The sequence below is a fragment of the Carettochelys insculpta genome, chromosome 6, assembly GCF_033958435.1.
Source record: "Carettochelys insculpta isolate YL-2023 chromosome 6, ASM3395843v1, whole genome shotgun sequence".
NCBI classification, from domain to species: Eukaryota; Metazoa; Chordata; order Testudines; family Carettochelyidae; genus Carettochelys; species Carettochelys insculpta.
This window is the reverse complement of record NC_134142.1, coordinates 39,995,978-40,022,375: the sequence shown is the minus strand read 5'-3', so window position 1 is coordinate 40,022,375 and position 26,398 is coordinate 39,995,978. Positions and strand designations below refer to the sequence as shown.

At 42.1% G+C, this 26,398-nt stretch overlaps 1 protein-coding gene across 19 annotated transcripts in view; it reads left to right on the top strand.

Moving 5' to 3' along the window:
- Positions 1-26,398, top strand: part of NRXN3 (neurexin 3) — a 1,384,038-nt gene that overhangs the window by 1,007,184 nt on the left and 350,456 nt on the right. For all 19 annotated transcript variants that reach the window (XM_074996672.1, XM_074996671.1, XM_074996675.1 and 16 more), the window contains one exon: positions 8,820-9,001. In XM_074996672.1, coding sequence (XP_074852773.1) covers positions 8,820-9,001 — 182 coding nt within the window. The remainder of the gene's footprint in view (positions 1-8,819; positions 9,002-26,398) is intronic.

The following is a 26,398-nucleotide window of genomic DNA, read 5'->3' as shown; positions in this document are numbered from 1 at the left end:
GACACGGCCATTGAGTCACTGGGATAGCTGTGCACAGAACCCAGTTGTTCTCGGTATTGGTCTCCAGTTTCAAATCTCAGCTCCTGCAAGTCCAGGGGAGATGGAAGCCAGGCGTGAAAATTCAAGTTATGCTGGGGTTGTAAGAACATGTAACTTGAGGGTTTCCTGTACTTCAGTATCTTGAGACCAAGGACAATGCCAGGTGCTTCAGAGGGAATGATTAGAATATGCAATCATTGAATGATCCATCCCCTCTTGTCCACTCTCAGCTTCTGGTCATCAGGAACTGGGAACACCTAGAGCAAGAGCATCCTGGCCAATGGTGTCTAATACTCATTGACAAATCTATCCTCCAGGAACTTACCTAGTTATTTTTGAATCCCACCATAGTTTTGCCTCTTTTGATGAAATATGTCTAGCTCTGGATGGGTAAAAAATTGGTAACTGTGTCCACATCTGCAAAAATGAGTCACGGATATTCACACCCACATCCATGGAGTTGGATACTCACAGATACTTGTGGCTATAATGCAGATATCCACAGATTTGCAGGTTTCTAGGTGTGAGATTTGCATCCATATCCACAAAAATGAGCTACAGGTATTAGCATCCACATCTGCTGATGTGGATAGCCACAGACAAAACAGATATCTGCAGAGTTGCAGTGTTCTACAAATATGTAGGGTTCTTCTCAACAACCTGCCATGAATCTGTAAAAGAGGAGCAGGTCTCCCAACGCCTTAATATCAGTGGTCAAACTGAGAATAAACTCAGTGGCTGTACTGCATCTTTTCTTTTGAATCATTGAGATTTGTTTGACAAAGATAGTTCTCACTCCATTTAATATGTCCCTTTGCCTGAGTGAAGACTAATATTTGGCCATTTGAAACTGGGGCTTTTTTCCTTGTCCATCACTGCTAGCTGAGGCAGAAAGGTTCTCTGTAGTACATTGTCTGTTCTGATCTGGATATGGTCTGAAGAAGTGGGTCTGTCCCACGAAAGCTCACCTAATAAACTATTTTGCTAGTCTTTAAAGTGCTACTTGGCTGCTTTTTGTTTTGATCTCTGTAACTTGTATTTAAATGACATGGGAAAGCAATCACACTTCCTACTGGGGACAAATCTTGTCTCTTGATCAGGTTTTCTTGATATTCAGCCTGTGTTTTTCTTTGTTCAATTTTACCAATTACTCCAATTTATACTCCCTTGTTAGCACCCTTAATAGTGATAGAAGATTGTATGCAGAACTTAGTTACAGTGAGGTAAGTGGCAGCCTTATATCTGCATTTCCATGCCTTTGTGAGTTTGTTAGACCTTTAATCTTATTTTAATAAGATTTTCTGAAAGCACTAACCACCCGAGTAAGCTCTTAGGTCTGTGTTATTTAATTGCCATTTTACAAGGCTACTTGGTACAATTGTTGCCAAGGTCATCTTCATTGTTTGAATTGGGTCCTGCTCCATTCAGCTAAATTCACTTAATTGTTTGTGATGTATTTGTGATTCCAGCCTTACAATAGTCTTGTTACAGGAATAAGCTAAATAATTTCAGCTTCTTGGTAACTTGCAAATCTCACCAAGTAAAATGACCAAAATGCCATCATAGCAAATTTTCCTTTAGTTGAACTGATAGCTTCTTGCTAGCAAGCAGAAAATTTACATGGTTACTATTATTAATAAACATAATAGTATCTCAGCACCAGCATACTAAGCACACCGAGAAGTGACTTATCAGAAGTACTGGGCTCAGCAGAAGGTGCATAATGGGACAGTATGTATCCATGAAATAAAAAATCTAGCTATGGAAAAGTATAATAAAGTTATGCTGCCTGGGAACTTTAAAGTCTCTTTGATTTCAAAAATAGCAGGTCTTTGCAGACATCAGTTTTTCTCCTTATTAAGCAGTTATTCAAATAGCAGTTATCATTTCCCAATCCTTATAGAAAATTGCATAAAAATAACGCAGTATCATCTATATTTACCTAAGATTTCATGCAAGAGAACAAAGGCATGATAATTAATTGAGGGGAAGGAGCATGCCATATGCTTTGCATGTCATTTCAGGTAGAAATTTATTATCGTTAGATCAGTATTCTTCTGAGTCTGTGCTGGATTAACAGAAGGAACAGGAGCTTTAAGCATGGTCACTAAGGGGTTTGGGACTATGGACAGAGATTCTGTTGTATTAATTTGAAAACCTCCAGTATTATGGGGGTTTATTGAAAGACTTTATACCCCAGGTCCCTTGTGTCTTTCCTGCTAAAAATCTTTTTCAGTGAGTACATAATGCAGAGACTTTAACAAGATAGATGTACTAATGAATGTTTGCAACATATTGTACCTCCATTCATAACACATACCTCCTCATACTACTTTTTGCAATTTTCACAGCATTAACATGTCTGTTAGAGGTACAGGATTCATGGTTACAGTGAAACCAAATGAGCTAAGCAGTACTATGGAGGTAAAGTGAGATGGGTAGTTAATGGGGTAGAAGAGGAGAATAAATAGGCCTCAAAAGAAGTGGACCCATGTCGAAATACTGCATTTTAGTAATAGAATTGTGGGGCTGGAAACTATCTCAGATGTCACTAGTCCATCCTCCTGAACCTAGGTCTCTCCTGACAGGTGTTTTGTCTAACCTGGTCTTAAAGTTCTCCACAGACAGGGATTTTGCACTCTTCTTTGCAAGCCTATTCTAGCGCTTAGCTATGTAGATATTTAGAAAGTTTTTCCCTTAGTCTCCCTTGATGTAGATTAAAACCACGCTACTTTTGGTCCTACTTTAATTAGGCATGTAGAACAATTTATCAGTGTCATCTTTCTAATAGCCCAGAACACATTTGAGGATTGTCATCTGGATGCTTACATCAAGTTGTCTTTTCTCAAGCCTAAACATGCCCAGTTTTTTAACCTTTCATCAGAGTTCTGGTTTTCTAAACCTTTTATAATTTTTGTTGCTTTCTTGTGGACTCTCTTCAATTTGTCCACATTTTATTACGGTGTGGAACCCACAATTGGATACAGTACATCAGGCTTCACCAGTCGTGCAGAGGGGGAAAATCACCTTCTTCTTACGCACATCACTCCTGTCAACTCAAACGAGAATTTTAGCCTTTTTTTTTTCCAACTGCATCATGTTGTTGGCTTGGGTAGCGTGGCTGTGATCTCACTATGATCCCCAAAACCTTTTCAGCAGCACTACTGCCTCACCAGTTACTCACTCACCATTTTGAGATTGTGGCTTTGTACTTCCTAAGGCTATGTCTAGATTGCAGGCTTCTGTCAGGAGCCCGCCACTCTGGAAGTCTTCTGCCAACATCCCTGTCATCCTTGTTCCATGAGGAAGAAGGGATGTGTTGGCAGAGGAGATTTTCCTGATATTTGGCGCCATCTAGATGAGCCAAATATCAGGAAAATCTTTCCTGACAGAACTGTCTGCAGGAGATATGCAAATGCACTGTGTAATTAACATATCTTTTGCTGACAGATCTCTTCAATCTAAACATAGTTTAAGTGCAGTAATTTGCACTTGGCTTTATTGAATGTTATCTTGTGGATTTCAGACCAATTCCCCAGTTTGTCATGGTCACCCTGAATCCCAGTCGTGCCCTCTAAAGTATTTGCAAATTGTCCAAGTGCAGTGTCATTCACAAATTTTATAAGCGTAGGGCCACTCCATTGTCCAAGTCATGCCTGCCTGTCCCCCAGTTGTAACTTCACAGTCTGACAGCAAACTAGTATTAACTACAGTACAGGTTTTTTTTCTGCCAGTGTTGTGCCCACCTTATAATAATTACACATAGATCACATATCTATGGGGCTTTTTATTGGAACATCATGAAGGATTGGATCAAAGGCCTTACTGGCCTAATGGATAGTGAGGTAATAGAAATCATGCCAGACTCTTTCTCCACCACTTTGCAAGACTCAGAGAAGAGTGACAATGTTTCATGTAAGGAATAGTATTCATTGATTAAATGATGCTCTTCCCAAATATGTAGAAATTTGGGATGGTTCCAACCCATGAACAGAAATATAGCTCATAGGCAAAGCTGGGAGTGCCATCTATTATTAAGGTTGTCCAGTATTTCCCATGGTAAAAAACTCAGTTTTCAATTGCTTGTGATTGTGCCAAACATTGTGTCTTGTCTAAAATTTCCATGTTGTGTTTCTACCTCAGCTTGAATATTTTTGAGAAAATTTTATGCATAACAGTTCAGCTATTAAGACTACAGAAAATACATTTTTGTCTGTGTTAAAAACCCACTAACTTCTTTGAACAGCTCTCATACCTCCATGGGTTGAAGCTGGGACTTGAAATTTGGCTGCATAGGTGGGTTGTGTTAATGATGTGTCTTGATATTTCTGTGATTAATCTGCCTGTATTAGTCAGATTATAAACCTTTGAAAAATCACAATTTGTTTTCACTCAGTAGGAACTTATTCAATTTTAGCAGCTGAAATCGCTGAAGATTCCAACATCATTGCCAGCCTCTCATAGCTCCTAATGCTGTGCAGGCACTATCCCTGTTGAGGACTGCAGGGCTCAAATTTGGATTTCCTTGTAATGGTTGTGCAAGGCCAGGATAGGGAGAGGCAGTGGAATCTCTTCTGGGTTCTCATGACCCTGCTGCATAAAGGAGGAAGCAAGGTTGGGTAAGAAGAACTTCAAACCCAGGGGAGATTGGACAAGGTGGCTGGGAGAAGAGCTGAGAGATGGAGAAGCTGGGACTACGCATTTGAAGAGAGGCTGGCATTAAGAGCAAATGAGGTTAGGAGCCAAGTGGCTAGAGGGAGGGAATCACCAGCACTGGCTGAGGAGATGGGGAAAGGGAGGGAGGAAGACTGATTCCTAGTTCCATCCTCATTGCCCAACCAGTCCTAGAGTGGGAGGAAAGGGGGTTGAGGAAGGGGAGACAGACTTGATAAGAAGCTGGAGCATAACTGGGGCTGACTAGGCAAAGATAATGAAACAAAGAAATGTGGTGGGGGTAGGCTTTGGAAAGGAGCCCGGAAGTGTATGGGAAGAAGCTAAGATTACATGAGACATCCAGGAAGGGAGACCAGGACCAGCAGTCAATGGGGATGGTAGCAGAGAAGAGACAGATTGGACAAGAAGTTGGAAGTGAGGAACTGGGACTGCCAGGGAACTGAGGACAGAGTTGAAGGAAGGAACTTGGACTGTGTAAGCAAGAAATTAAGGAAGTGTGGATGAGACCGATCTATAGAGCCAGTAGTAATCAGTAAATCTCAATACACTTAAGCACAGATGCTGATTTTCCTCATGTTATTCTGTTAGCAAGTGTAAAACAATTATATAAAACATTTAGAACCAGCTAATAAACTAAAGAGGAAAGGTATTTATAGTTTATGCACTTGTAGTTTGGCTGTGTGAATTATCTGTACATGGAGAGAAGCCATTGATAATTACACAAAAATCTCTAATTAGTATGAAAAGGCTGTAAGTGTACTTTTAAGAATGTAAGAGGTACCTACCATTACACTCCACAATTGAAAGTAGAGATCTCATTAGATTCTAAGAATTGGACAGTTGGTCTCTCTTTGAAGAGTCACGATTTCTGAAATTGGGCTAATGCATGCTCACAGCTCTGCTGTGTTAGCATTCTCTGTCTTAATTCAGGGTTATGAATGAAATGCTGTACACATTTACTTACACTAACTGAGAGTATGATCCAGTAAGTGTGCACAGGACTTGAAGTCAGGGGTCTTGGGTTCTGGTTTTGTCAATGGCTTGGTCTTATGCAAGTCATTTTCCTTCTCCATTACCCCCTGCCACTGTAAAATGAGGATAACAAAACTCACTTTCTTTTGTGTTGCATCTTGAGCACTCTAGACAAAAAGCCCTATGTAAGGGTGAAGTTTATTGTTTTTATTTCTACTTTATTTACATAAAACAAAGAGCCTCAATGGAGTTGTGGCTTTGCAGCCAGACTCAGATGTGACCCAGTTTTGGTAACAAATGACCCAAGCAATATCCACTGGTACTTAATTCACTTACAGATGGCTTGATTTCAGGTGTTCCTGATTTAAAAAAAAAAAAAAAAAGACCTTGTGGCCTCTCTTAGCTAAACAATGATCTGATGTATATTCACCCAGTCCCCCTCTGTTTCCAAGAGAGATCTCATGTCTGCTGCTCTTGGTGGAAACCAGTGGGCTGTATTTAATATTTCTGAGTTTCTTGTGATCCTTAGGAGAAGTACGCCAAAGAGTTGGGTGTAGGTCAGTGATGGGCAATAATTTTTGATAGCTTCTACCTCCAACAATTTGGGAAGTGATCAGGGGCTCTACTTTTCTATAATTTAATGGAGGGGGTCCAGGGCCTGGGACAGAGTTTGAGTGTAGGAAGGAGCGCTGGATAGGGGACTGGTGTGCAGGATCTGGGAGGGAACTTGGGCTCAGGAAAGGAGTGTGACCTGGGTCAGGAGGTTGGGATTAGGAGGGAGTGAGGCATCAGTTGTAGGCATTGGCTGGGAGACACTTACCATAGGTGGCCCCTGGCTGGCAGCCCAGCAGGACCCTTGGCAGGCTGTCTGGCTGCACACCCTGCTCAAAGTGGTTAGCTGCTGGGGCCAGCATGTGTGTCTCTATAGCTGTGTCTACACGTGCACGCTACTTCGAAGTAGCGGCACTAATTTCGAAATAGCGCCCATCGTGGCTACACGCGTCGGGCTCTGTTTCAAAGTTAACTTCGACGTTAGGCGGCGAGACGTCGAAGTCGCTAACCTCATGAGGGGTTCGGAATAGCACCCTACTTCGACGTTCAACGTCGAAGTAGGGACCGTGTAGACGATCCGCGTCCCGCAACGTCGAAATTGCCGGGTCCTCCATGGTGGCCATCAGCTGAGGGGTTGAGAGACGCTCTCTCTCCAGCCCCTGCAGGGCTCTATGGTCACCGTGGGCAGCAGCCCTTAGCCCAGGGCTTCTGGCTGCTGCCGCGGCAGCTGGGGATCCATGCTGCAGGCACAGGGTCTGCAACCAGTTGTCGGCGCTGTGTATCTTGTATTGTTTAGTGCAACTGTGTCTGGGAGGGGCCCTTTAAGGGAGCGGCTTGCTGTTGAGTCCTCCCTGTGACCCTGTCTGCAGCTGTGCCTGGCACCCTTATTTCGATGTGTGCTACTTTGGCGTGTAGACGTACCCTCGCAGCGCCTATTTCGATGTGGTGCTGCCAAACGTCAAAGTTGAACGTCGACGTTGCCAGCCCTGGAGGACGTGTAGACGTTATTCATCGAAATAGCCTATTTCGATGTTGGCTTCACGTGTAGACGTAGCCTATGTGGCATATGCCTTGAAGGTAAGAGGGTCTCTGTGCCTCATCCCAGAACCATCCTCGCAGTCTCCCACTGGGCAGAAACAAGCCAATGGGAGTTGCAAGGACAGTGTTTAAGGGCACATGCATCACACAGAGACTTGTTGCTCCCTTCACTAGAAGGGGTGCACACCACACAGGTATGCGTATTCTGACGCCAGCTCCCAGCCATTTTGCGCAGGCTGTGTCCCCTGAGGGTCCTACTGGGCTGTGGTGCCCTGGATCCACATGTTTGGTGGGGAAGATGTGGCCTTGCTGCCATGTTTTGCCCACTCCTGGAGTAGCTCAATGATTGAGGAATTGGGTCGCCTGCATGTGTTGTTCCCAACCTGAGCACCCATTCACTGTGTGGGTATAAGAGAGCATCTCCCATTTGACATTTAGGGCCATATCTTCTAAGGAGTTAAAGAGCTGCTTTAAAAACCTGGAACTAAGGAAGTCTGACAACAACATTAGCCTCATTAGGTCTTAGTCTTTGCATGCAAAATAGAACTTAATGGCACCTCTTTCCCTCTGAACATTAGTTTGGAATTCCAAATGAGGCTGAATACCAAGTTTCTGAAGTGGTGTCCTTTTTTTTTTTTTTTTTTTTAAGACAGCAGTGCGTTACTTGGCATTGTCCAGCCTTGTGTTAGGGCTTGTGTGCTTGATAAATTCTGTAGCTGTCTTTATTGCAAATGACGCTTGTCTTGCTCTGGATACTATTACCTGGAGCACACTGTCTAGGTGGATGTGTACAGTAGGCTGTCATCAGTGATTTATTCTTACCTAAAAGAAAGCAGCATGTATCTGTTTGTGGTTCCCTTGTTAATACTGTGTGGATACACTGTGGTGTCGTGAATAGCATAAATGTTTGTTTGAAAGGATCTCTGAAAGTATTCGCGCTGGTGTAGAAGACATAATAATCTAAATGGCAAACTTTCTAAAATGCTTGTTTTATTTATCATCATCTTTTCTTGAAAAATAATAGTGCTATGGTAATGGGAGGGGGCTAAGGTGGGTGTATTTTGTGTCCTAGAAAGATGTTCTGCTTTCCCATCCCCTTCAATCAGGAAAGGCTTCCAGCAGTTCAGAGCTATTGTTCAGAGCATATGCCATTCTCCGGGAGGAAGGGTCCTTGTGCGTATGGTGGTAGAAGGGTGTAATTCTCTGTCTTGTGCCTTTCTTAGATCAGGTATGGAAATTTATTCTAGTTTTAGGAAGGTTCACTGCATTGTTTGTCACAATGCAAGAAGGTGCATTATCAATTTTCTGCTCATCTCCAGTGAAATATAGAGTACTGTGTATCTTGTCCACATATGTTCTGTAGTGCTTCAGTTTTCCTGTGTCTTTAATTTAGCATGACACAAGCCTCACAGGCCTTAGACTTCACTTTTACTAATAAAATGCTTGTGTTTGGATAGTTTCGTGTCTGCAGCCATTACCGTATTATCACATGTGGTAAAAACCATAGTGAACTAACACCTCCATCTTTGTTTTTCATTTTGCAGCTGGTGCCACATATATCTTTGGGAAAAGTGGAGGCCTCATCCTGTACACCTGGCCAGCAAATGACAGACCCAGCACGAGGACAGACCGTCTCGCTGTCGGCTTCAGTACCACTGTGAAAGATGGCATTCTGGTTCGAATTGACAGTGCTCCTGGGCTTGGCGATTTTTTGCAGCTTCACATAGTGAGTGCATGTCCATGTCTGATCAGGGTTTCAGTGGTGCATGCATCAGTAATATGGGTATATGTGATGGGTGTTCCTGAAGAGTTAAAGATGAGTGTTGCTTAGTGAAAGGAAGGTGTAATCTGTGTGTGTGTGTGTGTGTGAGAGAGAGAGAGAGAGAGAGAGAGAGGGAGAGATTAATGGGATCACTCACAGGCTCAAGGCAGTAATGCTTCCTCTTGATGCAATGCTGGTTAGACTACATCTGGTGTGGTGTATTTATAGAGCTGGGCACTATCCTATAGATACACAGAGGGAGTTCAGAGAAGAATAAATAGAATGAAAAGGAAATGGGAAGGAATAGACTTAGAAAATGAATCCAAGACTTTAATAATGTAAAACAGCATTTGTCATGTCGATTCTTCACTTTTTGAGTCTTCAGCCAAATTAACTTTGTCAGGCACTTGGGTTTTTTTGGTTAAATGTGATATACCTGGTCCCAAAGAAGTCTGTGGCCGAACTCCTATGTCATTCGATAGAAGTGTGATTTATACTTATTAGGATTATTTTGTGTCAATGTTAACCCATCCTGCCGTGTGTAAAGACTGGAAATGGTGGAGTGTGGGGTTTTCTTTACCTCATCCCCTTGTCTCATTATGTATTAGAAAGAAAATATATTGTTTTCACTGGGTAGCAACAGAAGAAAATTAAATGCTAGGCCAGATTCTCAGCAGGTGTCAATGAGCGTAATTCCGTCCACATCTAGAGAGCAAGGCTGTCCCATACTTGCTGAGGACCTAGCTCACTGAATCTGATTTGGGATAAAAATGTGATTTCTGTAGCCAAAAGAAATTTTAATAATGTGACTGGGAAGGATATAGGCCCAACTTCTGATAGAGCTGTTAGAACTAGAAGCCAATCACTGGAAAACTTTGAGATGATGGTGGATGAGGGAGAAATTGGAGTCTTGGGAGCAAAATGACAGGGTAGACTAAATAGGAGCTTTCTGGATTTTTCATGTAATAAGTTTTCAGACTAAGAAATTTGGAAGCACCAGTCTATGTCCACCACCTCTTCTTCAGTATTTTTGCTGTAACCCACAACAACGATTTGGTTGTAACACTGAGAATGGGATTTGAAACCATTCAAGCTTGATGGCAGTTTAGAGGGAGAGCTGAACAGGAGGTTTACTACAGCCTAGCTTAAAGGGATCAACATTACAAAGTACTGAGCATCTTAAATTGCCATTGGCTATAAAGGAAGTTGAGGATGTTCATTTTCTCATGGGAGGCATTCAGTAGTTTATAGGGTTGCCCTGAGGCAGGGGTTGGAATGTAAAGTGCTACTCACCAATACTGTGCTAGTAAAAATGATTGTGGACCACTGTTCAAGGGAACATGGATCACCTTAACCCTAGCCATTCAGTGAGTGTGAAATGAATATAAGAAACACTTTAGACAAAATGCCCAATGTACAATGAGAACATAATTGGATAAAAGTAAAAAGAGATGTTCAGTGATAACTTTGGATTTCTGTTTACTTTAGGATTACTGGTTGAGAAAGCAAACCAGATTGGGCAATCTAATGGTGTATATAAATAGCTAAAACATTTAAAAGGGGAATGAGTGTAATATTAACACCAATGTAGTCTCTTATGAGTATTTTCTTTTGTCTGGTAAAAATTTCGGGGCTAAAGTCTCCAATCTAAAATTCAGCCATTTCTAGATAAATCATGTGCTATGTGATATCAGGCCACAATGATAAGATATGTTCTTTGCTGTCCTCTATGGTCTATTGACACTAGAGAGATTATTATTATTATTTATTTTTTTTTAAATTATTATACCACTTAGGAGGCTGGCTGTGGACCAGGACTCCATTGTACTAGGTTCTTTAAACACAGAACAAAGTTCTGGCAACTTATTACTATGACATTCACTCATGATTGAAGAAACAAAATCCTGGCAGCTTAAATTTGAAACCCAGTGCAGCTGTCTGCTTCCATTTCAGTAGATGCTAATGTTGGTAAAGAAATGTGCTCAATGTGGTATTTCTTTGTGATCAGTCTGGCTATATTGATGTTTCTAGATAAAATTATGAGGACACTTGTGATTTCTACTTTACTTTTGCCACCTTTTAATTATGTCAAGAACAATCAATTAATCTGCTTGAATGTTTACATGTGTCATTTTATACCAGGACAGAATTATTGTGGGGGTATTGAAGCAAAGCAGAAAATATCTTTGTCAGATAACACAGTTCATTAGTAAAAGTTGTTTAGTTCCAAAGTATTTTTCCAAACTGTTTTCCCCCTCTTTTGCTAGTAATATTTGAAGGTTGTACTTTATACTCTAAATGTGTTTTGATTGCTCTGATCTCTGAGAGGACTGGGACCTTTTGGCTAGTTTTGGACACTTTGGTTGTGTATAGCTGAAGTTATTAACTGTGATTGATGTTAACAATAAAAATGGCACAGGCATTGTTTCTGTGTAGTTAGGGCCCTTGTGGGTGCCTTAGGATTCGCACAAGCAGCAAATGCAGGGCTAGGACAGCTTTGATATTTCTCATGTTTTCCTCATTACAGAGAACAAGTTGAACCTCTCTAGTCAGGAGCAATCTTGTTCTGTAACATCCTTAAACTGGCATGGTTTTAGTTAGCAAGATGACCACATATCATGGGTGTGGCTTAGTTTCCTCTGGTCCCATAAAGTTTGTTTACAGCTACCAGTCCTGACTGTCCATGTTCTGTGCTGTTACTTAGCTCTAATTTACCTCTAAATGTCTTCTAAGAGCCCAGCAAGCAGTGAAACTGTTGGTAATGCTGCTAGATGATATTGACCTCCCATCATCTGGCAAATTCTCTCATTCAGCACTGGACAGGTCTCAAGGGTGCCAGACAACATAGGTTCAACCTGTAGGAGCATTGATACAAGCCGTTTAAAGAAGGCTAGGAGGCACCTGCTGTTCTCTTCCATGTACCCTATCTACTGATATGTCCCTCTGACCCTTTAAAGGCCCAAATGGGGAACCCAGTCTGAGAGGGACTCATGCCAGTGGGGACACAAACAAAAATAGAGTTGAAGGGTTGAAATATTACTAAGGCTCAGGGAATACATAACTATATTTTGTGTCATCACAGGTTGATGAGTCACCATTTCTTACGTAAATTAGTCACAGTCATAACAATGAGTTAACAGCAGATTTGGGTCCTGTTGGAGAAAAATTGCCATCTAAAATGGGGGTTTGCCATTTGCAACAAGAAATACTGATGAGGTGGCATCACAAATGGCTTCCGCCCTCCCTGAATTTTCCAATTTGCTGAAAAAATTACTGTGGCACTTACAACTCCCTTGTATTTGATAACACCTATCAGACACAGTGATACCCACTCACCATCCCAAAGTCTGCCATTACCTCCTTTCAGAGGATAAGCAGGACTCACATGCTTCCTGATTGCAGGAGATTTAAGCCAGGGAGAGAGACATAGAGAGGACCAAGCAGGTATAAAAATGGAAGAGTAAAAGATAAAGGTGGGAAGAGATAATGACGGAGGTGGAGAGCTAAAGTAAAGAGATTGAGTGGATGATAAAAGCAAGGGAAGGGGGAGCAAATCACTAGAGAAAAGAATTTTAGATGGAGAAGTGGAATGCAAGAGGAAGAAAGAACAGTTAACAAGGAGGTGGTAAGTGGAGAGGTTGTTTATAATGATAATGATAACATTTCTTTTTTATAATTTTGGTAAAGAATTATTTGACTGTTTTTCAACAACAAAGTATTTCAAAATCCCCAAGCTGTGGCTGGTCATTGGGAGAGTTCTGCATCTTCATTTCACTGTCCTTAGATGCTGTAGATCCGGTCTTGCAACAAAACTTTGGTGGACTCAGAGTGCAGCTTTCAACTCTTAGTGGTAGCCATTCTAACAAATTTTCCTAAAATAATTAATTAAAAAGTAATAAGCACATGTACATGTTCAGATTATTGTAGTTGATTTTATGTAGGTTTTTATTTTGCCAATTCAATAATATAATTAATGTACAATGGTGTTTTGGTGCTTCTGACTCCCAATTCCCTATGGATCCCCCAGTTCCTGCTAACTCTACTAACCCTCCATTATTCCCCAAGGCTTGCCATTGCCCCTGCAGATCCACCTGCATCCCCTCCTCCCTAATGCCTCAAGCTCTCTTTTGCAGCCTCATAGACCAGGCTTGCACCACTTCCATGGCATCTGGTAAGGCCAGCCCTGCTGAAGCCCAGCCATGCTGGACTGAAGCCTAGAGCTGAGCCCCATGCCTGGATGTAGGGAGAAGGCAGAGCTCAAACCTAGAGCCTTGCCACCCACTGGGACTGAAGCCCAGAGCCACCAGCTGAATTTGGAGTGGGGAGGCCTGAAGCATGCAGCCTACCATCAGATCCCCATGGTCAGGATTGTGCAACCTGTGGGTCTGGAGCCTCATGCTGCTCTTTAAGAAGTTCTTTGTGGCTCCTGATGCTATAGTAGCACATTTATTTAAAATAAACAAACAAACAAAAAAAAAACCACCTAATTTATTTTTGATAAACAGTGAACTTCTGAAAGCCCCAAAATGAACACCTCATGTCTAAATAGCAAACGACATGTAATCTCAAAATGTTGGATAACTCCCCCTAGCATCCTCCAGAGAGAGAGAGAAAGAGCGAAGGTTCAGGAGTGAATATCCAGAAGACATGGTCCAAGCACAGATATAAAGTGTAAGGAAATAGGATATGTAAAAAGTTTGTGAATGTCCTGCAGTAAATTGCAAATTGTGTGCACTGTTCTTAATAGAAGGGTTACAAAAAGTATGCTTTGACATTTATTAAGGACTGTTTTGTATTCATGTGCATTGTGGCTCTAGAATTATTGATCTCTCCACTGAATTGGAAAAAATGGCTCTTCTTGCTATTTTTTTTGCTGACCCCTGCCAGTGGTTGAAGCTGGGGCGTGGCAGAAGCCCATCTCATCAGCCTCCATCTGAATCAGGGGTGGGGGCTGAAACCTAGGGTTGCCAGTTCTGACTGAAACTATTCCAGGAGATATTTTCCCCCAGAATGATGTAATATCATTTTTTTTAAATATCTTATTTAGAAACTCAGGATTGCTTTCAGTAGTCACCAGGAGACTGAGGCTGATTCTGGGAAATTGCAGGCCAATCCTGGAGGGTTGACAACCATACTGAAGCTGTCCCCTGCAGCTCTTGGGCACTGCAGGGAAGTACATTTGCTTTGCCTCTTCCTCCAGCTGTGCTCCAGAGGCTTTCCCGATCTCAGGAACCCATTCCCCCACACCCCAGTGGCCACATGCATCCATGCTGGCAACTTTTGAGAAACACTGCTATGGGTCACCTCAATTTTGTGTTCAAAAGCGGTCAGTTAGCTACTCTTATTCTACCAGACTGTCTCAGATTTCTGGCTGTTGGTGGTAACGAGTTGAAAGCAACCATTTCTTGGAGAGTTGCAGACACCACATTTAGTCTCAGGGCAACTAAGACAGTGAGAGCTGTGGATAACAGATGACAAGGTGACTCCTACTTAATTGTGCTAGTAGACACTTTATGGAATCTTTTGCTCTTTCACCCATGGAAGGCAACAGAAAGCAGCTGCAGGGCAGCTATTATCTCGTGTTACTTTCAGTAAATTGGAGGGGTGTGTATTAAAATTATCCAATTAATCGTATCTGTGTGTAATTTGCAGTGAATCTGCTTGGATTATTATTTTTTCATTAGGAGACTTTTAGACACTTCAGAGACTTGTGTGTCAAGGCATCTGTTTGCTATGACTAGAATTTATAATCTCAGTAATCCTTTTTTGCCTGATTTCAGTAAAATGTAAGCTACCAGTCCATGTATCAGGTGGCTCCAAGTGGTGTATAAAGCATGAGGTGTTTATACTACTTGGTTTTGGGAAGAAGGGGCTTTTGAAGTCCGGGGAGGGGGGTCCTTTCAAAAGACCCCTGTCTACAGGGGTAGTATGCATTTTGAAAGCGGCCCTTTCAAAACATGCATGGCTGCCATTATGCTGATGAGGCACTGCATATTCACGGCAGCACCTCATTAGCATCTGCTGAAGTGGCTTATTAGCATGCCCCTTCTGGAAGGCGGGGTCTAGTGTAGCCATGGCCTTAGAGTAGTGAGGAATCCCTTGTAACTGTTACTAGGAGATTTCAGGCTTGAGTTATGGTGAAATGTTTCTACATGTTCATTCATTCACCTTAGTCTGCCACAGCTATCATTTCCTAATTTACATAATGCAGAATGGCTCACAGAGAGTGAATAGAGGAGGAATCGGACAGTTGTGGTCTATGGTAGATATCCTTGGAGATACACCACTCACCCTGTGAACTGATGTTTTATACTTCTCTTCCATTGCAATGTTTGTTGTAAACCATCAGCTCGCCTCTTGTTTCTCCTCATCCTGTTTATAAGGTGGTTAGATTAGCCCACCTCTGACTTCCTGGGTAGGCCTGGAATAGGTTTGGAGAAGGAAAACTCTAGGCCTGATCTTCTGGATAAACTTCTAATGACTTCAAAAGCAACACTGCCTGAATGGGGTCAATCCAATGGGAATTGAGAGGTGGGAGTGCCACTCATTATCCAATCATAGCTGCAGACTGCAGGATTTGTCCTGGAATTATGTTGGATCTGAAGAACTAACCAAGAGAAATGTGAGAAAAAGGCAATCTTCTCTGGCTTAGAGGTGACATAGATAAGTGGGGCGAGGGGGAAGACGGAGAGTATAGGGCTGAAGTGCGTCTGTTGGGTTAGGTTTGGTTTTCTTCTATTTTCAGGACATTAGTGTTTGGAAAACAATTTCTCTAACATAGCTTGTTCTAAGTGTCAAAGTCTCGTTTGGGTTTTGTGGGCTTAGGAGCTTTAACAGCTCATTAGTCACTTGTGTTTAGAGAGCCTGCCGGGGACACTCTGGGTGGCTTCCAGCTTAGACATGCAATCTCATCAAAGATATGAGAATTGGGGATGAAGGAAGGATTGCTGAAGAGAGGAAGTGAAGAAGTAGAAGTTTGGTGAGATCTGTGCAGAGGTGGTATCTTAGGAACATGCTGTCTTCATCATAGTGATGCAAGTAATTCACATTTTACACTTACATACAGCTAGTTTGTGCAAAGTCAGGCGCGAAGCACTTTGGCTTTCTTCATTTTTGCATCAGCCATGGTTTTGTCCCAGAGCTCTGCATTCACTTATTTTTAGTGTTGAACCATGTCTTGCATAAAGTGGGCCAAATTCAGAGAATGCAAAGGTGGTCATGATTTACTTCTGCTGAAACCCTATTGTTAGTTGCTTTTTCTGCAGCTCTTCATTTCCCTAGGAGCCTCGTGTGTATATTTAATCATGTTTGATTCCCTTTCATGCCCCACCCTGCAACTTTGTCTACACTGTGAGCTGGATATGTGATTCCCAGCTTGCACAAACACCACTTGAGCTAACTTCCAGAGTACGCTAGAAATACAAGGGTAACCATGATAGTGTGAGCAGCAGTGAGTGGAGGTGCAGGCTAGTTGAGTATAGTACATTATGCACAGGGCTCAGGTGTATTTAGGTGTGGCACAGCTCCTGCTTTGTTAACCCCACACTACTATTTCTAGTTACTATCTTGATGAGAGCTAGCCATGAGAGTATGTCCATGCGAGCTGGGGATTACTCCCAGGTTCAGGTGTAGGTGTAGCCTTATAGTCAAATTTGACATAAGATTCTGGTTTCAGTTATATTTAATGTAAATCCAGATAACTTCATTGAAGTGAATCTTAATTTCATTTATTCTGGTGTCAATCCAAAGTAGCTCCATTGATTATGGAGCTTTTCTGAATTAATGCCAGTTTCACTGAGAACAAATTTTGGTCCACTGACTCACATGGAGGTTTTTATTATATAAGTTGTCCCTGATAGAAGATATGTAAGGAGGAGTGAGGATTATGTATTAGTAGGTGTGAGTTGAAAGGAAACTGAGTGGTTGTAACTTACATTCTGAGAAGTGAGGAAGATGGTGTGAGTTACACCAATTTTGACCCAGACTTTTTGCTGAATTTGAGTTGGTTTCCCTCTATTTGTGGCATATATATGGGACGTTGGCATCCAGAAGAAAGGAGGAGATGGCTGACAAAGTCAGTTACTGTTTCAGAAACTAAGTACCACTGTTAGTATCCAAAGAAGAGGACTCCAGCCAGCACACACTAGCGAAGGTAATGTTTTTCTCACTTCCCTTATTAGGTCATTCGAGGAGAGTGATTTTCTATCCAAAAGCATATCAGGCATTCAATCAGGAAGCCATAATCCTTTTACTGTTGCTCAAAGTCACATTGTGTGGTGCATTCTGTCAGGCTGAATTTCTCCACATTGTTACTGCATGTACAATACACTTGGCTTCTTTATTGCTCCTTTAACTCATTGGGCCAGATTCATCATTGTAGTAACTCCATTAAAGTCAGTTGTATTATACAAGATATAAATTAGGCCCAGTGGGCACTACAGTATGTTATAATCTGTCAATAAAACAACAATCCTCCCTGAATCCAGAAGTCTATATTGGACTAGATAAACCACAGAAAACAGATGCATTCCAAACCTGTCTGTAAAATGGAGATAGTACTTCACCTTCTTCTCAGCTTGAATGTGGACAGGGTATCATTTAATTATAGAATACCAGAACTGGAAGGGGCTTCAAGAGGTCATCAAGTCCAGTCTCCTGCCCTCACAGCAGGACCAGGCACCCCATTAGATATTTATCCAACCTGTTCTTAAATATCTCCAATGATGGAGACGACTGTGGGCAATTTATTACAGTATTGAACCACCTAGACAGTTGGCAATTTTTTTCCAATGTCCTACCTAAATCCCCCTTGCTTCAGTTTAAGTCCAGTGCTTCTTGTCCAACCATCAGAGGCTAAGGAGAAAAATTTTTCTCTTATCTCTTTGTAACACACTTTTTTGAAAGCTGCTATTCTGTCTTCTCTGACTTCTCTGATCCAGACGAATTAAACCCAGTTATTACAATTGTCTCTCATAAGTCATTTTCTAGACCTTTAACCTTTTTAGTTGCTCTTCTCTGGATCGCTCCAATTTCTTATCTTTCCCAAACTGTGATATGCAGAACTGGACACAGTACTACAACTGAGGCATAACTAGAGTATGGCAGAGCACAGAGTAGATAGTCACTTCCCATTTTGTACCTGTGAAACTGATTGTTCCTCCCTAAGTTGAATACTTTTAATTTGTTCTTATTGAACTTCATCCTTCATTTGATCCAGATAAGTTTGATTTCTGCCCTTGTCCTCCAGAGCACTTGCAATCCCTCCCAGCTTGGTATCATCTTGAGACTTGATAAGTATACTCTCTATGCTGTTATCTAAACCATTGATGAAAATATTGAACAAAACTGGCCCCAAAACTGACCCCTGTAGAACCCCACTTGTTCTTCCCTTCCAGCATGACTGTGAACCTTTAATGACTGCTTTCTGTGAACAGTTACCCAACCAGTTACAATTATACACCCACCAGTAAGTAGCACCATGTAGGTTGCATTTCTCTAATTTCCAAATAAGAAGGTCATGTAAGACTGTATCAAATGCTTTACTAAGATACAAGTATACAGTGTCCACCACTTCCCCTTTATCTGCAAGGCTTGTTATCAAATGTGAGGGACACTACAACTAAAATCTCATGTCTAAAGGGCTGAAGTTTGTTTCTAGGGGACATAAGAAGGCCTCTGTCTCTGAACAGCAGAGCCAGGATTGACGCACATGGAGAATGGTGGTCACTGAGATACACAGGATGATATTGGATGAGTGTTAAACAGCTGCAATGTTTGAACACTCCTTGTGCATCTGCTCATTGGGAAAAGGTGAAAGGACAGGAAAAGAAAAAGTAACTTGTAAAGAAAGAGTTGATCCAGCTTCTTTGAACCAAAGTTTTTTGAGTTTGGAGAATAAACATCAGCTTTTAATTTCTCTGAACCAGTTCACCATAGAAATAGTTCATCTATTTTTATCTATCAGCTTTTTGCATAGCAAGATAATGATATTAAATCTTGGTACTAAAAGAGTAAGAGATGAATGCTAAAGCTTTGAAGTTTAAGATGAAGATGCTTGCAGCACCAGTGTGCTGTTTATATCTAGCATCACTTGGCATTATGCCTCATCACATTTTCTCATTGACCCTCTGAGCCACTATCCCTGCTTTGTTGCCAGTGGTTACACCAGGTGTATAGCTCAGTGCAGCAGTGCAAGAAATAACTCATTGACTCCCTGTAGCTAAATATGATGGATTTTTAGATCCCTGGCTGCATTTGGCCATCATAGAAGCTCAGAGCAATAATATGGGAATTCATTAACCACCCACTGAACAGCATCGTATCCTCAGATACTGACACCACTACTGCTGAAGCTAGTGAATACTACCTTGATAGACAGCTGAAGAAACCATAGCACTTTTATAATAACATGACTGAAGTAGCACCCCTTTGTGGACCTTTTGAGCATCCTGATATAGCTGCAGGGCTTGCTGAGGGCCTAAGAGGAAGTCTCCGCCCCTGGGTCCACTCTGTGCTCCTACAGCTTTAACTCTCTTTTGGGAGAAGTGGGGGCTGGGAGGCTTAGCCCTCACATGTTCTCAAGCAAAAAGGAATCAACTCAGTACAGGATCATTCCCAGTCTTCTAACAGTTCCTTGAGCATAAGTCCTTTGAGAATCGGTCACACTAAAAGCTTCTCTCCCGGTGGCCGCCCTGGCCATCGGGCCTGTTTGACCACCAGCAAAGCTCCTCTCACAGAGAGGCAGAGCTCTGTCTTGCTTCTCACCAGTGTGCCTTGTACTGGACAAGGTTTGCTCATGTTATTCCCACTCCAAACTTGATATGGGCTGTGGTATAGTTGGGTCCATAGACTTTCTTTAATTCCGTCTCTGCTCCTGTGGGGCCTCTCTGCTCAATCATAGCTTTGTTTGAAAAAGTAGGTCTGTCCCATGAAAGCTCATCACCAACTAAATCATTTCGTTAGTCTTTAAAGTGCTACAGTTCTTCTGCTTTGTTTTGCTGGAGTACAGACTAACACGGCTACCTCTCTGTTACTATTCAGCTTTGTTGGAGTCAATGGCAACATTGTGGTTGAGCCAGCAGCTTGCCCGATTGGAGTCACGTGTCTGGGAGCAAGGCTGGGACTTCAGGTCCCCAGGGGAAAGTAGCTGGATGGTGGGAGAGAAAAATGAGGGGGGAAGAAATGAAGTATTAATGCTAAGTACCATGGGTAATTCTGTGAAATGTGCCCTTAAAGCACTGATAGTTAAACAAGCCTCTTATTCTTGTGAACTAGTGAAGAGAGAGAGAGTTTTTCAGCACCATTTTCAAAGAAAAGTAGCAGCTCTAGTCAATTCATTGTTTAATGTAGGGAACAAAATTTGCAGTGCTGGTTCCGAAAATGCTGTCTAGATTGGTATTCTGCCTCTGCCAAGGACAGCCCCTACTTCTAAAGAGGAAGGGGAAAAAAACCAAACCCCCAAACCACACCTCACAAATGAGGTAGATTCTATAAAGCACCTGTCTAATTATGCAATGAGTGAGACAAATTCACTCCTACAGTTTGAAACGTGAGACTCACATTTATCTTTATTTTGCCTCTTTACAAGAAACGCATACCAACCAGTAACTGTGGTAATCTCAAAATTCTCTCTTTCACTCACAAACACACCGCACAAATTAACAGTGAATTAAAGCTGCATGTATCTTCTCATTTCTTATATTTCTACCTCCTTCTGTATTGCAGTATCCAAAAAATCAAATTCACAGCTCTGCTGCTAATGCAGGACAGTGGGGTGCAACAGTAAATCATTGGTTACTCAAATGGAGGCCACCACACAGAGGAAATTAAAGTAGGGGAATTGTCAGTTTAATTTACCTGGGCTTGATGTCTGATGTGACTGTCTTTGTACTGTTGTTTTACAGTATCAGGCTACAGTGAAATTGATTGGCTCTGTAAGTAACCAGTACAAGTATTTTAAACAGGAACATAATGTTAAAACTAAGAGGGAAAAATAGGTTTGGTCAAGAAAAAATAATAGCAATATCATATTTATAGGATGCCTTTCATCTCAAATGTTCTCAAAACACTTTGTTTACTCTAGATCAATGCCAGTGAAATTGGATGTCTCCATAGTGCAACTCTGCAGCTTTTTAGCAACATAGAAATATTGCAAAGAGTTTCAGGCAAGGAATGAACAAATTTTAAAATGTTAAAAGGTCCAAAATGTTCAAATATTGTACAATACATGTTGTTATTTCTATACCCAGTTGAAATTACAGAGGGGAATTTTAAAAAGGCAGTTTGTGCAGTTAGTTTCCTCAACTGGAATTTGGGTAGGATTCTCACACATGTACACTTGCAAAAGTACCCATGAAATCTTCAATGACCCAAGTGTGCAAGAGCTCTGATTTTTTTCTCATTGACAAAGAGACAGGCCCCCAAATAAATGTAAATTATGAAATATAAAAATATGCTACTTTAAAATATTAGATAATTAATCATCACAGCACATACAGGAAGCGCAGGATGAAACTTTTTTATACGTATGGTGAAACTGAGGAACAGGGGTCCAAGGACACAGAGAGAGCCAGTATTGGACCTTGAGTTTCCTGATAATTATTCCGGTGCTCAAATAACCAGGTTACACCTTTCATCAACATCCTTGGCAAAATGCTTTCTTTCTTCATCCTGGGAAATTGCTGAATAATAACTCAGAGGTAAGGACAGTATAAATTAGAGAATGGTGATGTCCGTGGAGGCCTGCCTGTGGGAGTGAGTGAGGGGGCAAAGGGTAGTTGCCCCCAGGCCTGGCCCTTTTTGAAGGGGCCCTGAGCTCCAGTCGCTGCTGCTGTCAAAGTAGCAGCAGTGGTGGCTACAGCTCTGGGCCCCTTTTAATTACTGGAGCAGTGCAGCTCTGGCTGTGTGTGGCTTGGAAGGAGAGAGGTTGGGGACCCAGAACCATGGTCCCAGTGGCGCTGAGGGTCAAATGTTGTAGGCTGTGCCCCTTCCACCATTAGCCCCTCCCACCTTGCCCTAGGGCCTGTGGTGGCTCTCAGCAGTGCTGTGTCTACACCATTTCTTATTTTGCTGTGTATTATTTTCAGAGCTTTCGTTCAGATACTGACAGGCCCCAAACTTGCTAGGTTGTGAGATCTGTTGGGATCACATCCTGAGGTGGTGGTATTTGTGCTAATAAGCTTCTCCCTTTAGTTAACCTCGCACTACATAAAACATAATTGAACTGAAAGCATCCTGCTGAGTTGAAAAGGCTTTTATGTTAAACAGGTGATGCAGGTTTTTCCCCTTCCATTTCTGTGTTATAATAAATGAAGGAAAAAACCTACATATATTAACTCTGAAACCCAGTGGAAATAAAGCGTCTGTATTGTAAATTTCCCTTCAGAAATCTTGGAACATCTTTTTCAACCTCCACATTCCAGATGTTTTATTTAAGCAACTTGCAACCTAGTGAGAGAGCATAACTTCTATGTGGGTGAGGATAAAGCATCATTCCAGAATCTCTCTCACCTCTACCTGATGACAAGGTGTGTCACTCATTTAAGCACAAATTCAACTGACAAGTCTGGTATTAGCTTACTCTTTACTCTTGTCAGCTAGTGATTCTAGGAATCCAGAGTCTTGAACCTGAGGTGAAAAAAAAAGCATTAGATATAGTTAAGAAATTAATTTCATGCCAATTCAAACTTCCTCTGTTTGTGAGTGGTCTTTTATTTTTGAGACCATATCACGTGTGACTGCGCTCACATATTTAGCTCATTGGATCTTACCAAACACCTTGGCTCAGAGAGATTGAGCCTTGAAGAATTGGTGAGCACCATTATCATTGACTGTAGCTTTAGAGAGCCACGTGTTGCTTGTGGTAAGACATCCTGACTGGTGATGGGACCAAGGCCCTAAAATTTAGATCCAGATCTGAATTTCCCATAGAATATGGACTGTTTGTTTTCTGGATTGTCCTGTGGGCCCAGGTCTAGTTTGGACAATGCATCTGTGTCTGCACATCCTTCTTAAGTTCCAGTATAATATCATCTATTTACAGAAATGTAAATCTATACTGAGAACACACATATCGACTAGGTGTCTGTCCTAAAGGACTTTCTGTGTAGTCAGGTGAAAAGCATGCACAGAACACCAATTCAGACAGAGGTACAGTGATGGGGTACGTAGAACGCCTATAAAATTTGGTGATGATGCTAAGACAGGAGATCTCACCAAGCAATTTGGAAGACAAGATTAGAATTGAAAAGGACCTTGGCAAATTAGAGAGCTGATGTAAAAGTAAAAAGCTAAAACTCAATAAAGACAAGTGCAGAGTACTACACCTAGGTAGGAAAAATTAAGTGCACAGCACAAAATGGTGAATAACTGGTTAGGCTGTAGTGCTGCTGAAAAGGATCTGGGGATTATAGTGGATCGCAAACGGATTATGAGTCAATGTGTTGCAGTTGTAAAGAAAGTTAATGTATTATGTCATATGTAAAATATGGGAGGTAATAGTCCTATTGTATTCAGTGTTTAGTCAACTCCAGAGAAGACTGAATGGGGTGAGGTGGACATAAGATTTTAAATATATAAAAGATTGTTATAAAGATGCTGAGTATTAATTATTCTCTATGTACACCAATGTTAGGGTAGGAAATAAATTACTTAATCTGCAACAGTGGGGATTTAGGTTAGGTATTCGCAAAAACTATTGATCTTTATAAGTAAGGACTGGTTATTGAAGGAGGTTGTGGTGTCCCTATCCTTGCAGGTTTTTAAGAACCAGTTAGACAAACCATTGTCAGGGACGGTCCAAATATACTCAATACTGCTTCAATATAAGGGGCTGAATTAGAAGGCCTCTTGAGAGCCTTTACAGCCCTAAATTTCTGTTTCTGTGACTTGGAGGAAGTGAACTTACTGATAACTAATCTAATAACAGCTAGGGCTGTGTCAATCTGTCCATTGAGAACTCTGGGTCAGAAGTGGACGACATCAGATACATTTGTTTCCTCAAAACTGCTATGAAGGATCTTCCTCATTTTGTCCCAAACTGTATTTCTTGATGGTAGTTCAGAACCTTGGGACCACATTTTCAAGGAAAGGTGATTATATTAGAAAATGGTTGAGAAAACTCCTTCAAAACTCGAAAGTGACATCCAGGGGCAGGTTTTCAAATCGGAGCATAGGGACGTAGCTTTGTGACTCTTCCTAACACCATCTGCGGGGTCTCTGAGGTAGGGCCTTGGCTGCTTATTTATAAATGTGCTCATCAGTGGTTGAGACAGGAGAAAAAAAATGTTAGCTTGAGTTTAACACCTCTTTTTTGGCCCTTTTCAAGTTAGACACCTGGGGGTGATGTGAAGAAAAGTTCCTCCTTCAGGACACACTTTTGCATATTGAAGCAAGTGGAATTGTGGGAAGAGTGATTAGGCCATTTAAACATGCAGGCTGACCACATGGATTCTGCAGGCCACACTTTATGGGCCCAAGTCTGCCATATATACTGAATTCCTCAGAACCTGTTTAAGCCACTGGAAAGTGAGTCTGTCAGCCCCTAGCTGAGGGCACATCTTGTTGATTTAGACTCTCTAACATGTAAGTATCTGCACCTCATGTTGGAGGTGTAAATTCCATCTTGAGGAGGTGCATCATTGCTGGATCTGAGCGAGTTAGCACATTGAATATAGAATGCAGCTGCGGTGGCCTGGGGCTACAACCTTACGGGATTCTAGTGCACTGCCTCTGTGGCGAAGGTAAACTCTCCAACTTGCATATGACTATCTTCAGAAGTTCAAGAGGTGGGGAGAGTATGCTGGGGCTCAGGGCTTCTCGCCTGGGGGGTGGGTACCTGCCAGGAGTCAGGGTCTCAGCCCTTCTGCTGAAGCCTCTAGCCCTGGCAGCTGTGCTCTGAAGCTGTGAGACCTTCCTCCCTGCTGGACTTCTGCCAACTTTGCCTATTGCCTGTTGCCAACTTTGAGGTTTTCAAAACCAAGCTCTACTGGCCTGCCTGTACTTACTCCCCCACCCTCAGACTCAGCTGCCACCAGCAGAGGTGGGAGGAGCTAATGCAGAGCCTGCCTGCCTCCATCATGGGGGCACATTATGGTGGTGATGTTGGTATCTGTTTCTGGAGTGAGGGGCAAGAGAGAGCTTCTCCCTGATAGGCTGAGAAGGTGGGATTGGCTGTCACAGACAATAAGACTGGATGCCAGCTGTTTTTTGAAGCACTTTAAGGATTCCTCCTTCTCCACCAGTAGCTGCTCTTCCCATTACCCAATGGTAGAGGCTAGTTGCAGTTACTTCAGTAAGTGGACTTTTGGTGTCCAGTCAGCAATACCTTCTGACTAGACTTTTTACGATCAAAAGTCAGACACCTGGCAACCCTATCACTGGACAGAAGCCCCAGCCTCACCACCCCACTGCAAGGCAGAGGTCCCAAGTTCCCTCCAGGTCTGGTAAGTGGAGAACGAGGTGCTCAGGGGTTCTGTGAGCTGCACTTCAACTGTAAAAGAGCTTCATTTGGCCAATGAGGCATGATTTGGCCGCTGCTGTCCTGACACAAAAGATGTTCCCTTCTTATCTAGGCTAAACTTAGCTTCCCTTGCATTCAGGCTAGAGCTTCTAAATCTCCTAAATAATCTTCCTGCATTTATAGTGTTATTTTGAAGGTATTTATATAGTATGACACTGTCAGCCTTGTATTTTCTCTTTTCTACAGTTTATAAATTTAATCCGCTCAGTTGCTCCCCATATATTCTATCCTCAAGTCCTAGCACTGTGTCACTTTGCTGTCCTTTCTGTGCATATGTGTTTTCTCAGTTATAATGTCTCTCTGTTATGCGTTTCCCCCCAAGAGTTTACTTTACCCGGGGGACAGTGAATTACACATAGTATTCCAGGACAGTTATTGTAAATGGTTACAGGTTTTGAAGAGTGAATGATGGCAGAGAGTATCTAAAATATGGTCTCAATGTGTTTGGGTATCTGCAGAGAAATAAATAAGTGTAACAAGTATCTGAACTATGTGACTGAGGTGAGAGAGGGGTGCTGCTCCACAAAGGGAGAAAGGAGGTAAAAGGCACACAAGCAAAGCTGTACAGAACACAACCAATCAAAGGAGGGCTTGTAGAGAGCCAATCAAGGCAGATGATCAGGGCCAGACTGTGTCCTATAAGAAAGGCTGCATAGCAGAGAGGAGCTGAGTCTTCCCTTGGAAGGCATGGGAGGAGGACTGACTTCCTGAAGAACAGCACCTTGGACAGAGCAGTGTTGGGCAGATTCAGGGAAGCAAAAGACAGAGCTCCAGACAGATAATTGCCAGACTGAAGCCATGATATAGGCGCAGAGAAGGTGCTGGAGCTACAGAGAAGTGGG